Raw genomic sequence first — 14031 nt, forward strand, 5'->3', positions numbered from 1 at the left:
CACTGGAGTGTAGCACAAAAGTCTTCATCATTAAATATTTAAAGACTAGAAAGTACTGATTCATCTATACTTTCTGCTCTGTGTAGCCCCCATAAAAACACCTTTTTTTCCTTTTTTCTTTTTTTTTATTTGAAGCAAAAAAAAGTAGGTTAAAAGTATGAAAGTACAGCAGTAGCTACAAATGAAAGACAACTATAAAGGATCCCCTCCAGACAAGACATGTAGCTAAAAGTATTCTGCTTTGAGTAATAATTTGTCCACAAAAACAGTTTAATGGGTTAAAATCTACTCTTCCCTCATTGCAAAATTCAGAAATATGCTAATATTTTTCATTTTTAAAGTCATTTTTAAAGCCTTCACTATCAGTCCATTATCAGTGTTTGTGCACTGGAGGCTTCAAGTTTTCACATCACACTTGTTTAAGTTCAATATTGAACCTCAGTTGGCTTCAAAACTGGTTGTGATGTCACAGATCCTGCCCGGAGGTACACGACTTAAAGTCTCCAGTCAAAAATTATTTTTTATTCTTGTTACTTCAGTTGGATGTTTGAGCTTCACTGTGCAGAGTTTGACACTGTTTTCACTTTCATCTGCAGAAGAAGAAAAGTTTCTCTGTTCTCACCTTAAATCTTGAGTTCACGGTGTGTAGATCTGTGAGCAGGATTTGTGACATCACAACTAGTTTGGAGCCAATCACGGTTCAATATTCAACTTACACAAGTGTGATGTGGAAACCTGAAGCCTCCAGTTCACAAACACTGAAAATGGACTTCACAGTGAAGGAGGAGACGTCTTGTGTCCAACAGTCTTGTGTCCAACAGTTAAACTTTTAAAATGATACATAGGTTATTTGCATATTCATAGTTTGTGGATTTTTAGTAAGTAGTTTAGCAGAAGGAAAAGATGCCATTTTAAGGGATTTTTAATATGGTAACCGAACATTTTTTGTGGAAAAACATGTCAAACACAATTTATCATTCCAAGCCTTATTAACATAAACATGTCTGGAGGGGATCTTTAAACTCAGATCAGATGAATGTGAAAACAGCCTTCTAGTGTCAAACTGCACAAACATAAAAAACAAGCAAAACGGAGCTGGACTTTAAGGAAAAAAAAAATCTCAGCTTTCTCAGTGGACAGAAACACTCTCATAAACTTCTGAATAGATGGAAAAATATAAAACAAGCGTTTTTAATCCGTATTTGTGATGTAAACACAGACACATTTGGCTAACTGGCAGGTTTGTTTTCTTTTTTTTTTCATAAATGCTTTATTGAAACAAGTATCCAACAAGTTCACAGGACCTTGTGTCTACAAACATGCCAGAGGAACTAAAGATTGTAATAATAATAATAATAATAATAATAAAGAAATAGTTAAATAAATATCTTGTAAAGCTTACAGTGGTTATATGTTTTGTACATACAGATATTGAAGAAATGTGTTGTTTGATATTGACAGTCAGCTCTGAAGAGTTTGACTTTTTGCTGAAGAATATTAATTTGTGAATATAAAATTTGGTCAAAATAGAAAAGAAATTAATCAAATAGAACATTATGTACAGTATATACAGCCTGTTCAAGTGTAGAGTGAAATGTATCAAACATTTTGTATTTTAAACTAAATAAATATATATAATTTGTAGGTACTGTTGTTATTATAGGGTTACAGGGTTATTGCACAGTGAATTATATATAATTATAGAGTTGATCATGTTGGTTAAATAACTAACTTGACAATAAAACATTATTACTAAACCACTGTTGAAAAACAGATGTATTTTTATATAAGATATATCTATAGCTCCAGATAAAAACCTGTGATTGTAAATTAAACAGCAGCGGTCTGTTTTGCTGCTAGGTAGCCGCGGACGCGTCCTTTACGTCACCGACGTCATTTCCGCGCTGCACACCCCGGATGAAGCTGCCATAGGGGGCAAGTGAGCAGGACCACCGAGGCTGGCTGGCTGGATATTAATTTAACGGTGAGGGGGGGTCGGAGCGGATTGAAGCCCCTGTAGCTGGATTAATGTGGACTGGGCAGCGCGGAGCGGCAGCAGGGCGACGACCAGCAGACTGTCCGCGCCGAGCAGAGACACCGGCTGACGGCTGCTGCTAACTGTGTTGAACTGTTAGCGTCTCCACACAGCGGAGTGTGTGCAGCTGCAAGCCTGCACGTCTTCTCAGGGCTGCACTTCAACACACCTGGTGGATAAATGATGTCTGCCGCCAGTATTGACCCTCAGGTAAGCGGAGAGAGAGGTGAAGAAAAAAACAAAAAAACAAAACAACAACAACAACGCTCAGCTTCGGGATTTTATTGCTCTTCAGGGAGGTGAGATTGTGTGTGTGTGTGTGTGTGTGTGTGTGTGTGTGTGTGTGTGTGTGTGTGTGTGTGTGTGTGTGTGTGTGTGTGTGTGTGTGTGTGTGTGAGCAGCATCCCACACTGAAGGCGATAGTTAGCCATCTGAGAGCTAGAAAACTGCTTTCTGCTGGTAACCAGGGCCTGCTGTACCACAGCTCCCAGTATCTGAATCAGAATCATCTTTATGGGGCCAAATATGTTTACACATACAAGGAATGTGACTCAGGTTTAGTGGCTCTCAAAATGTACTTACACAGAATAACAACACAACAATTCTCAGAAATATACAGAAGGAATGACTGTATACATGTGAAACTGCTTCTCTGAACTGTAAACAGGATACAAATAGTGGAAAGAAGTGATGAGATAAATATTAAATGTTAAAAGAAAACAAGACACATCTTGTAATTTCCCTTTAAAACCTTTAAAAAGTGAAATAATACCCGAGGGGACAACATCAAAGACAACTGAGAAATCCTTCAGAGACACAGAGATTACATACTGTTGAATAAATTCAACATCACAATCATCTTTATTGACCAAATATGTTCACAGAAACAAGGAATGTGACTCCGGTTTAGTGGCTCTTGATGTATTTACACAGAATAACAACACAACAATCTTCAGAAATACACACAAGGAACGACTGTATACATGTGAAACCATTTCTCTGAAACAGGATACAAATAGTGCGAAGAAGTGATGAGATAAATATTAAATGTTAAAAGAAAACAAGACACATCTAACAGTACAGGGTGATCGCCATTTCTCTTTAAAACCTTTTGAAAAGTGAGATAACGTCCGAGGGGACGACATCAAAGACAACTGAGAAATCCTTCGGAGAAAACACAGATTACATACTGTCGAATAAATTCAACATCAGAATCATCTTTATTGGTTAAATATGTTTATACAAACATACAGTGTGACTCCAGTTCAGTGTACAAAATAACAACACAACAATGTGTTATTTATTTATATGAATATGACGGGAATCTCTGCTCATAATATACTGTATATAAACAGTATTTAGATTGTTTTTCTGACTACAGAGCTGCACACAGTGTGTGATACATTTCACTCTGTAGTTGAACAGGATGTACATACTGTACATATGTATATAAAGTAACATGTCTTGTTTTCTATTACTATTTAATATTTATCTCTGTGAACTCTTCTTTGTATCCTGTTTATAGTTCACAGAAACTGTTTCCTGTTTAAAGTCGTTCCTTGTGTGTTTTTCTGAAGATTGTTGTGTTGTTATTCCGTGTAAGAGCCACTAAACCGGAGTCACATTCCTTGTTTGTGTGAACATATTTGGTCAATAAAGACGATTCTGATGTTGAATTTATTCAACAGTATGTAATCTCTGTTTCTCTGAAGGATTTCTCAGTTGTCTTTGATGTCGTCCCCTCAGGTATTATTTCACTTTTTGAAGGTTTTAATGGAATCACTTCATACTGTTAGATGTAACTGAAACAACTGTTGGGAAAACTTGTTTTTCATGGCAAACTAAGAATAGAAATAAGGTGATCCATCATAAATACACCCTCTGCTTTATCATATAGGTCCACAATTTAGCTGCTGCCACATGAGATTTTTATGAAAGTCAAAAAGATGTCACTTAAAATGCTTCACAGGTTTTATCCAACTATTCATTATTTGTAGAAACTCAGACGTTGATGTAAGTTGAACCTTTTTTTCGAGGAGCTCAGAGAAACGCTGCTACATTTATTCTCTTCTTTTCCTGCATACAAATGTATTGTTTTGGATTCACTGAATGTGACGGGAATCTCTGTTCACAGTTCTGTTTCATTTATTTTGCTTTCTATTTCGACCAGATTTGATGTTCACAAATCAATATTCTTCAGCAAAAAAGAACAAAACTTTTCAGAGCTGACTGTCAATATCAAACAACACAATTCTTCAATATCTGAATGTACAAACAAAAAAAGCTGTTCAAACCTATAACTATTGTAAGCTTTACAAGACATTTATTTAACTATTTCTTCTTTTTCATTACAACCTTTAGTCCTCCTGATGTGATTGTAGACACACGGTGCTGTAAACATGTTGTTTACTTGTTTCAATGAAGCTGTTTATTAAAAAAAATTATTAAAAAAAAGATCGATAAAGGTTGGAATAACATCACACGCTGCTCGGTGCTAATAGTTTATATAAAGTAGTGTGTTTGTAGGATAATATGTGATGCTTTGAATAACATGCATGATCCATGTGAGCTTTTTCCCTCCTTTCACATGCGTTCATCTCATCAATATGACCACTAAGACATCGAAAGGACAAGATGCAAGCAAAGGTAATAAAAAAAAAAAAAAACGTGTGTTTTACCTCCAGATGTTCCTGCATTTAAAGATGTTTACTCAGGATGTTGTGTCGAAGTCTGTTCCCCCATCAAACGATGTTTCCCTTCTGTTAGAGATGTGTTTTCCGTAGCGTCACCTCTGCAGTTATGGTGAGGACGTAGGTTGTGGTTGTGGTTAGAAGAAGCAGAGATAACTGATTGGGGTTAAGATAAGCTTTGGGTGCAGGTTAATGTCAGAGGAAACATACGTCGACGGAGAAACAGACTTCGATACTGCACAGTTATCATAGGTAAAACTACCACAGTAAACAGTTTTATCACGATAATCATGTTTCCTGAAATCCTGCTATTAATGCTAAAATACAGTTAAATTACTTCTCACCATGATCGCCTTGGATTTTACTCACTGAACAGTGATTTGTATGTTGCAGCTTAGTCGGACTCTGCCTAAGAAATAACATCCAGAGTTTGTTCACAGTTTACGACAGTCGACTGGAAATCACTTTGAATGGAGCTCAGTGTGTCTTAGATTCTACAAACCCATTCATATTTTTGGAAATCCATGATTTTTTTACTGATGAGTGCAAAAACTTTGTAGTGAGCGTCATCTGCTAGCAGTTAAATTAATATTTAAAAGGCAGACAAATCTGTAAATGCACACACAACATAAAAACAGTTACACTGAGCTCTTACAAGCTAAACTAAATCAAACTGCTCTGTGTTCACGGACGTTAATCACAGTAATAGATACGATGTATGGTGGTATTGATACCGTCAGAATTTTTTAACAATATACTGGCACATCTCTAATGTTTACCTTGTGTAGCATAATACTGTCACCGTATACCTATTATAACTGACTCATGTATGATTGTAGGCCTAAAATATCTATAATATCATTAAAGATGCCCTCCAGACATATTCTAAGACATATAAAAATACACTGCTGTGACTAATAATTTGTATCTTATATGTTTTTTTCTGCAAAAAAAAGTTCAGTTAACTTGTTAGAAATTCTTAAAATGATGTTTACACTATTTACCTTGTTGAAAAATCCAGAAACTATGACTATAGACTATAGTTTCCTTTTTATAAGTTTAGCAAGACGTCTCCTCCTTCACTATAAAGTTCATTCTCAGTGTTTGTACACTTGAGGCTTCAATTCGCCACATCACACTTGTTTAAGACGCATGCTGGACCATAATTGGCCTGCAGACTAGTTGTGATGTCATAAATCATGTCTCGTAGGTACACACCGTAAACTCAGATTTAAGCTGAGCACAGAGAAACTTTCCCTCCTCAGCAGACGAATGTGAAAACAGCTTTCTAGTGTCAAACTCTGCACAGTGAAGCTCACACATCCTGCTGAAGTAACAAGAAGCAAAACACATTTTTGCGTGGAGGGGAACTCTAAATATGTCTTTGCATCATTACATATTTTCAGCCATGTGTTGGTGTCATGGTTGTATTTATGAAACTCATTGTTATGTGCAAACAGTTTATCAGTGGAAAACACATCTTTGCACATTTAAGTTTATCTCCTCTAAAGGTTACGTTTATCCAGCAGAGCAGCATTCTGAGGCGGACAACGTAACCTATTTTAAATGTAAATCCAACACTATACATCATCCATGTTGACCATTCATGGACTTGTTTGTCTTTTTAATTCTCCCACTATAGCTTCAGTGATTGTAGTGAACGCTGCACGTTAAAACATGTTTTTAGCATAAGTGCAAAACACATTTTAGTTGCATATTTTCAATGAGCACATCCTGATGTTCCTGATATTGTGGACTTGGTGTCATAAAGGGCTGCGTTCACATTACAGGCCTTAAAGGACGGGTTCACAGTTTTTCAAGTCTGTCTTAAAATAACAGTCAGGTGCTCATATGAACACTGAAATATGTTTTTCTTGCTGTAATCGTTCCTCTTGTTCATACTGACCATTAGATCCTTTCATAATGCACTTACAATGTAAGTGATGGGGGACAAAATCCACAGTCCTCCTTCTGTGCAAAAATGTATTTAAAAGTTTATCTGAAGCTAATATGAAGCTCCAAATGAGTCAAATTAAGTAGATATCTTTCAATGTTACAGACTTTTTGGTGCCAAAGTTCCTCTTTTTGTTATTATACTTCCACTGCAGCTGAACAGGGAAACACAAAGAGGGAAATTGATGCTAACAAGACTGTAAATGTGTCAGATATCCACTTGATATCACTAACTCAGACTGATGAAGCCTCATATGAGCTTCAGATGAACTTTTAAATGCATTTTTGTGCTAAATGACTGTGAGGACTCACTGTGGATTTTGGCCTCCATCATTGAAAGCACATTTGAAGGGGATCTTTTAACAGCCAGTGTGAACAGGAGGAATTATTACAGCGAGGAAAACCTCTTTCAGTGTTCATATGGACATCTGACTGTTGGTTTAAGACAGACTTGAAAAATTATAAACCTGCCATTTAATGCTCAATTCTGAATTTTTTCGTCAGATCTGATCTTTTTGTGTTTATAATTTGCATTCATGTTTGTAAGTGACATGTATCCGGCACGCAAGCACAGATATAACTGAAATGTGAGCTGCATTCATACAAGAATAACAACAATAACAATAATTTGTGTGACAGCCATATTATAATGACATGGCTGCGCTACCATTTGGTTACAATAAGTTCCTTCCAGTTTTGCTTAAATAGAATTTGAAACTTCCTCATCTCTATATTGAGCCTCGTGGCTGTTGTTGTTCTCCTCCATGTTAATTTTCACCAGACTAAGAGGTGCCGACACGATGACGACGACGACATGTCTGTGCAGAGAAGTGAGACATTTTTAAAAAACCAAACACACGAATTCCGATCTGACCGTTCTGACAGCTTTCACATAGCTAGAGATCAGATATGAATCAGATCCAGGACCACATATGCAAGTGTCCCAGATCTGATATGAAAAAAAAAATCTGATTTTGGCCACTTCGGCGTGTGACGTGAACGTAGCCTCGGTTGTTTGGAAACGTGTCGATTCTGATGTGCAGCTTTGACAACAGTTTTGATTTTATTGCAGCCTTTCCAGTTTCAGTGCAGAATGGCTCCCTCCACCAGAAGGACACAGTCCACGATAATGACTTCGAGCCTTATCTCACCAGCCAGTCCAATCAGGTGGGAGACTCGAGTTGTCTTTTTGCGATACTAAAATTAAATTAACATCTGTTTTGCTGCGTCTTGTTGGTGTAACAAGTGATTTTAATTCTGTTTCCGTTTGTAGAATAACAGCTATCAATCCATGACAGACCCTTACCTGTCCAGCTACTATGCCCCCTCCATTGGGTTTCCTTACCCCCTCAGTGAGGCTCCGTGGTCTACAGGAGGCGATCCACCAATTCCCTACCTGACACCCTATGCCCCCCTCAGCAATGGAGACCATCACTTCATGCACGACACAGTATTTGGGCAGCCGGGGGGGCTCAGCAGCAGCATTTATCCACACAGGTTTAACTTTTTCCCAGAGAACCCGGCCTTCTCAGCCTGGGGCACCAGTGGCTCTCAGGGCCAGCAGACTCAAAGCTCAGCTTACGGGGGGAGTTACAGCTACCCGCCCAGCTCTCTAGGAGGCACCTTAGTCCCCGATGGCCAGACGGGTTTTCATAGTGACACCCTGAGCAAGGCTCCAGGTATGAACAGCCTAGAGCAGGGCATGCTGGGCCTAAAAATAGGTGGGGATGTGACAGGAAGTGGCTCGGGTGTGAAGAATGCAGGCTCTGTGATCGGTGGCGGCGGCGGTGTAGCTGCAGCCGTTGCCACGGGCAACGGTGGCACACCAATCGGAATGCCCCCTCCGAAACCTACATCGTGGGCCGCTATTGCTAGTAAACCTGCCAAGCTGCAGCAACAAAAGACCAAGAACAAGCCTGGCACGCCCATCATAGCCGGAGGAGCTCTGCCTCCGCCGCCAATTAAACACAACATGGACATCGATACTTGGGATAATAAAGGGGTCGCTACCAAGATGGCTCCTCCTTTGCCGCCGCACCACCACCACCACCACCATCACCACCAACAGCACCAGCCGCAGCAGCTTCACTCCCATCCTCCCAGCCTCTTACCCCCCCTCCAGCAGTCCCTACAGTCTGCCCAGTCCCTCGTGCAGCAGATGACCATGCAGGGTCCTCCGCCTCCTCCTCCGCAGTCTTACCAGAACCACAACTCCGCTCCGACACCTCAGACGCGCTGGGTAGCCCCACGCAACCGCAACTTGTGTTACGGCGGCGGGAGCTTGGACAGTAGTGGCTCCTCTAACGGCGGCGGTATCGGTAACGGAGGTGGAGGTGTCGGGTGCGTGCCTCCGGAGCTGGGATCAGAGTCCCACCCTGTCCTGGAGAAGCTGCGAGCCGCCCACAGTTACAACCCCAAGGAGTTTGACTGGAACCTGAAAAACGGCCGAGTGTTCATCATCAAGAGCTACTCCGAGGACGACATCCACCGCTCCATCAAGTACTCCATCTGGTGCAGCACAGAGCACGGCAACAAACGTTTGGACTCAGCCTACAGAGCCATGAACTCTAAAGGTCCCGTCTACTTGTTGTTCAGCGTCAACGGCAGCGGCCATTTCTGCGGCGTGGCGGAGATGCACTCACCCGTGGACTACGGCACCAGCGCCGGTGTTTGGGCGCAGGACAAGTGGAAGGGCAAGTTTGACGTGAACTGGTTGTTTGTTAAGGACGTGCCTAATAGCCAGCTGCGCCACATCCGCCTGGAGAACAACGACAACAAGCCAGTCACCAACTCTCGCGACACTCAAGAGGTTCCTCTGGAAAAGGCGAAGCAGGTGCTCAAGATTATCGCCCAGTACAAACACACCACCTCCATCTTTGATGACTTTTCCCACTATGAGAAGAAGCAGGAGGAGGAGGAGGTGGTGAAAAAGGTAATAATTTACTTTAGATTTAACACATGACAGTTAAAGAATTAAGAACATGGAGGGCGGTGGTTTATGTTTCACCATGTTTCAGTGATATTAATATTTTCCTTGAACCTTCACCTTGACTTAAATAATAACTACATTACCCTCTCTCCCAAGAATCAAAATAATATACTATTGAACTTGTACAATTGTGTGTGTGCACCAATACACACAGTTTGAGCAGTTTTGAGCACCACAATATTTTCACTTGACTTCAGATTCCACATAATAAAATATTTTAAAAGAATTATAAACAGGATTTAGATCTGATTATGTTGCCTAATATGAGATTAGTTGTGTGACAGTCCGTCATAATTAAACCGATTACCTGACTTAAGTCGTATTATCGGGAACATTAACCAGCTTTGTCTCCGGAGCGACGTTAGCTTCTCGTGTGACTGCGATGAGGAAAATACAGGTCTAATACAGACACGGGACTGTTTCTACATGTGGGAAAACACACCTTTATGACTCATTGCACACATGAAAGTCATCTTGTTGATGTAACTATTTGATCTCATTGTGTGTGTAATAAATCTCAGAAGGGAAGGCTGAAATAATATAAATATGGGGTAAAAAGAAGAAAAAGAAGACCATCATCTGCTCTTTCAAACTAGCAGACACGCCTCCTTTCAACAAAAATAAAAATAAAAATACCCTCCCCCCTTTTCTACCAAATAATATTCATACAGACCCTTATTTGTAAGCTGATTTTCATTCTTATGACTATGCTTTAGTCATTGAGTTGAAATAATTGGAAAGTTTGCTAATGAAAAAAATGAATACTATGATATTAAAAGCTGTTATATTTGTATCTCAAGACTTTTCATGTTTTTCCAACAGAGCTACGAGCCTGCCTCAATACCGAGCCGATCCCGAATTGATCAGGTGAAGTCTGTTATCTTGTTTATATATATATCATTGTATAAAAAATGTACGCAAAATGACATAAATACATAAAATAATCTAATTAATGTCATGTTCCTCTGTTAGGCTTTACACCAGACAAAACTAAAAAGAACTAAAGTATCTCGTTTAGTTTGTCAATAAATAAAATTTGCAAAATCATAAATTTGGAAACACCAACATAATATGGTCAAATCATCAAGATATAATTCATTAATTGATTAATTGATATGTTGAGTCATCCAGCCAGTTTGCAGTAGAATATTACAATTGTCAGTGATGTGATATTGATCAATCTGTTTAATAATTTATTGCTTTTTATTCTCTCTCCATTCAGGATCGTCAGAAGTAAACAACAGTAAAGACGACTTCTTGAAAGCTCGATCCGCGGTCCCGCTCGGACGGACGTAATGAAATTTAGATTTAAAAAGAAAAACACGAGGACAAAAAAAAACAAACAAAAACAAATTGAAAACTAATATTTTTTTCTATTTAATTTTGTTGACTTTTGGCCCTTGTCAAACTTTTTGAGCCACATCGCTCCTGGTTCCCAGTCTTTCAGATGCGTGCAGGGATGAAGCTAGTTCCACCAGTCGAATCGCTTCAATGAGATATATTTTCTTGTTTTTTCTGTATTTTTTAGCCTTATAAATCTCTATTGCTACCCCGGGAACTTGCATTCTTAACTAAATATAAGTAAATAAAATATCTGCACGTCTGTTTTGAAAAATCTCTTGACAACATGCTGCTGATATTCAGTGACTGTTCACTTTGTGGTTTGTGTGTTGGAGAAATGTTAAGTGCTTGTATTGGTTAATCTTAACGAGTGAACAACACATTCTTGACAAAAATGTCTGCTATCTGTGTGTGGCCAGTTGTATTTTATATAATCAGAAGAAGAAGAAAAAAAAAAAAGAACTTCTATAATGCCCTTTTTTTTTTTTGTCATGGCAGGGGTGTCTTAATCATGCAAGGTTGTGACATTAGGAAGCATAAATGTTAGAAGCATATTTTGAATAATGCATCACCTGGCTTACAGCTGATTTAACATTTAAAGTGGAGAAAATGCGTCTTTTTTCTCTCTCTCTCTCTCTCCAGAGTGGAGCCTTAACGTTTCTTTTCATCATAAGTGTAGATGATTTTGTGTTTTGTTTTGTTTTGTTGTTTTGTTTTTCAGTACTGTACCTCAAGTTTTTTTCAGATAGAGATTCAGGGAAAAGATGTCTAGAGATCAAAAGCTCTTAAAGGTTGTTCCCTCTCTTTCTTATTTATTGGATGAAAATACAAATATACTGTATGAGTTCAGGTTTTTATCAACACAAAATTATGCTTTCTGTCAATTTCCCCTGTTGGTCTTACAGTAGCTTTTATGTCTCTTTGTTCCCGCGCTGTTCCAACAGGGGTCTCTGTTTATTAAAATCTGGAGATAATGTAGCATGTACTGCTTTTAAAACTCAAGCCAGGCCTGTCACTTTGTTAACTTTCTTTTTTTGTTTGTTTGTTTTGTTTCTTATACTTTCTTAACATAATTATAATCTTGACATTTTCATTTTCATCGCTATAACCTGTCCACATCATCCTCAGAAAAATGTAAGCTTTAATGTACCGGCATTTCTAACTTGAGATTGCCTCAAAATGTTTAACTGTAGCATTATACTTAACTGATTTATTGTCAAGTGTATGGAAAAACCCAGAGACTAGCCTATATGGTATATGTTTGTGACTTTTTTTAAAAATTGCTTGCTGTATTGTGTGTATGTGTGTGTATGCAAGCGTGAGAGACGAGAGAGGGAGTATGACTGCGGAGCAAATCAGAGTTATATAAACGGTATTGGAATATAGAAAATTTATGCAAAAAAAAACAACAAAAAAAAAAGTTTTAAGTCACCCCTGAATTAAATATCCATTGTATCAGAGGTCACTATCACATTCTTAGATTTGATCATGTTCATTATTAAAGATATACTTATCTGTTGTTTGTGGGTGTTTATTATATGACGAGGAAGATGTTTGTTTATACAGCGAAAAATCACACAAAACGTTTTACAATCCGCTCCTAAGAGCCTCGATTTGGTTAAAAAAGTCACTCTGTCTGAGATCATTGTGGCACCTTTTATACCGCTTTTGATTCTTTTATGAAAACACATGAGTATGTTGTTTAGGTCTGAACACACTTTTTGGATTTTGAGCACCATTTTCAAAGAATATTTAGATTCTGGCTCACAGCTTATTTCATTAAACTGTTTTTTAACATATTTATTATCAGAATAATCATCTGTAGGGTTAAAAGATAAGTGGTGTTATATTGATCATTATATTGATCATACTATATTTATTATCATCAACCATTTTGAATCCTTTATTTAATCAGGTAGACTTATTGAGATTAGGATTCTGTCTTTTACAAGAGAGACTTGTGTACAAGAATAAACATAAAGTTTAAGCAGACACACAGAAATGTCACACATACACACATTTGATGTTATTTCACATTAAGAAAAAAGAAAAGTGGAATTGCAAATACTTGAGTTTGGACTAAAATCTACAAGTGTAATGAGAAAGTTTAAAATCCAATGAAAAGGCCAAAACTGATACCATCTACTTTCTCACTGCCTTCACTGTCGGTGGTTCTCAGCCTCATTTGTTCCAACTAACAATATAAATCTCTATAAAAACGTGTCACAAATATTAACTTCCATTGTTTTAATAAAGACCGTAATTTCTTAAACAGCTGGACGCTCTAGTTTTTAACAAACAAGACTAAAACAGAAGTAAAAAGTGCATTTAGTGGTGGATTAACACACTGAGATGAGCTCCAGTAACACCAGTCATGTTCATTTGAATACATTTGAAACTGGATGTTTCTTTAACATCATTAAATACATAAAAGTGGGTTTTGTTGCAACATTTTTTCCATACAGGATACAGTGATTTTCCTTTTTTTTCCAGTAGGTTTGGTCATATTTGCAGTCGTACAACCACTGCTGATCATTTCAACCATTTATCAGCACTTTCAGTATCAGTTTCTTCTTGTCTGCTCGTTTGCAGACCAGTTTCCAGTCACAGCAGCAGGAGGTGCTCAGGTGTTACAGCTGTGTCCTCTGCAATAGGCCTGTTATAGCTGAGAGTTTATTGCTTATGGAGACAATAACGACACTAAAAATCAACTACACACCAATTTATAATGATATTTATGTTTATTTCCCTCCTAAAGATAAATATGTGGACATACTTTATAGAATTATTAATCAGTGGATGACAGGAAAGTATTAAGATAATCTATTAATGGTCTGAGTCTGAGCCTCTCTCTGTTTTATGTAATTTAATAATAGAAAAATGAATATATTTGGGTTTTAGACATTTTAAATCATCACCTTGGACTCTAGGAACTGAGATGGACTCTGACATTTTCCTATTTTCTGATGTTTAAATAGACCAAACCAGTAGGAACATAATCTTCAGTAATAACCAGTAATGAG

The 14031-nt window shown here is 38.1% G+C and overlaps 1 protein-coding gene across 1 annotated transcript; it reads left to right on the top strand.

Annotated features, from left to right (window-relative positions):
* The first annotated feature begins 1883 nt into the window (after nt 1-1883).
* Nucleotides 1884-12527, top strand: ythdf1 (YTH N6-methyladenosine RNA binding protein F1). The gene is made up of 6 exons (XM_067592988.1): nt 1884-2245; nt 4654-4681; nt 7751-7845; nt 7952-9610; nt 10490-10534; nt 10890-12527. The coding sequence occupies exons 1-6, from the start codon at nt 2216-2218 to the stop codon at nt 10902-10904; spliced, it is 1872 nt and encodes a 623-aa protein (XP_067449089.1). The 5' UTR covers nt 1884-2215; the 3' UTR covers nt 10905-12527.
* The last annotated feature ends 1504 nt before the right edge of the window (nt 12528-14031 follow it).

Source organism: Thunnus thynnus, chromosome 6 (assembly GCF_963924715.1).
Source record: "Thunnus thynnus chromosome 6, fThuThy2.1, whole genome shotgun sequence".
NCBI classification, from domain to species: Eukaryota; Metazoa; Chordata; class Actinopteri; order Scombriformes; family Scombridae; genus Thunnus; species Thunnus thynnus.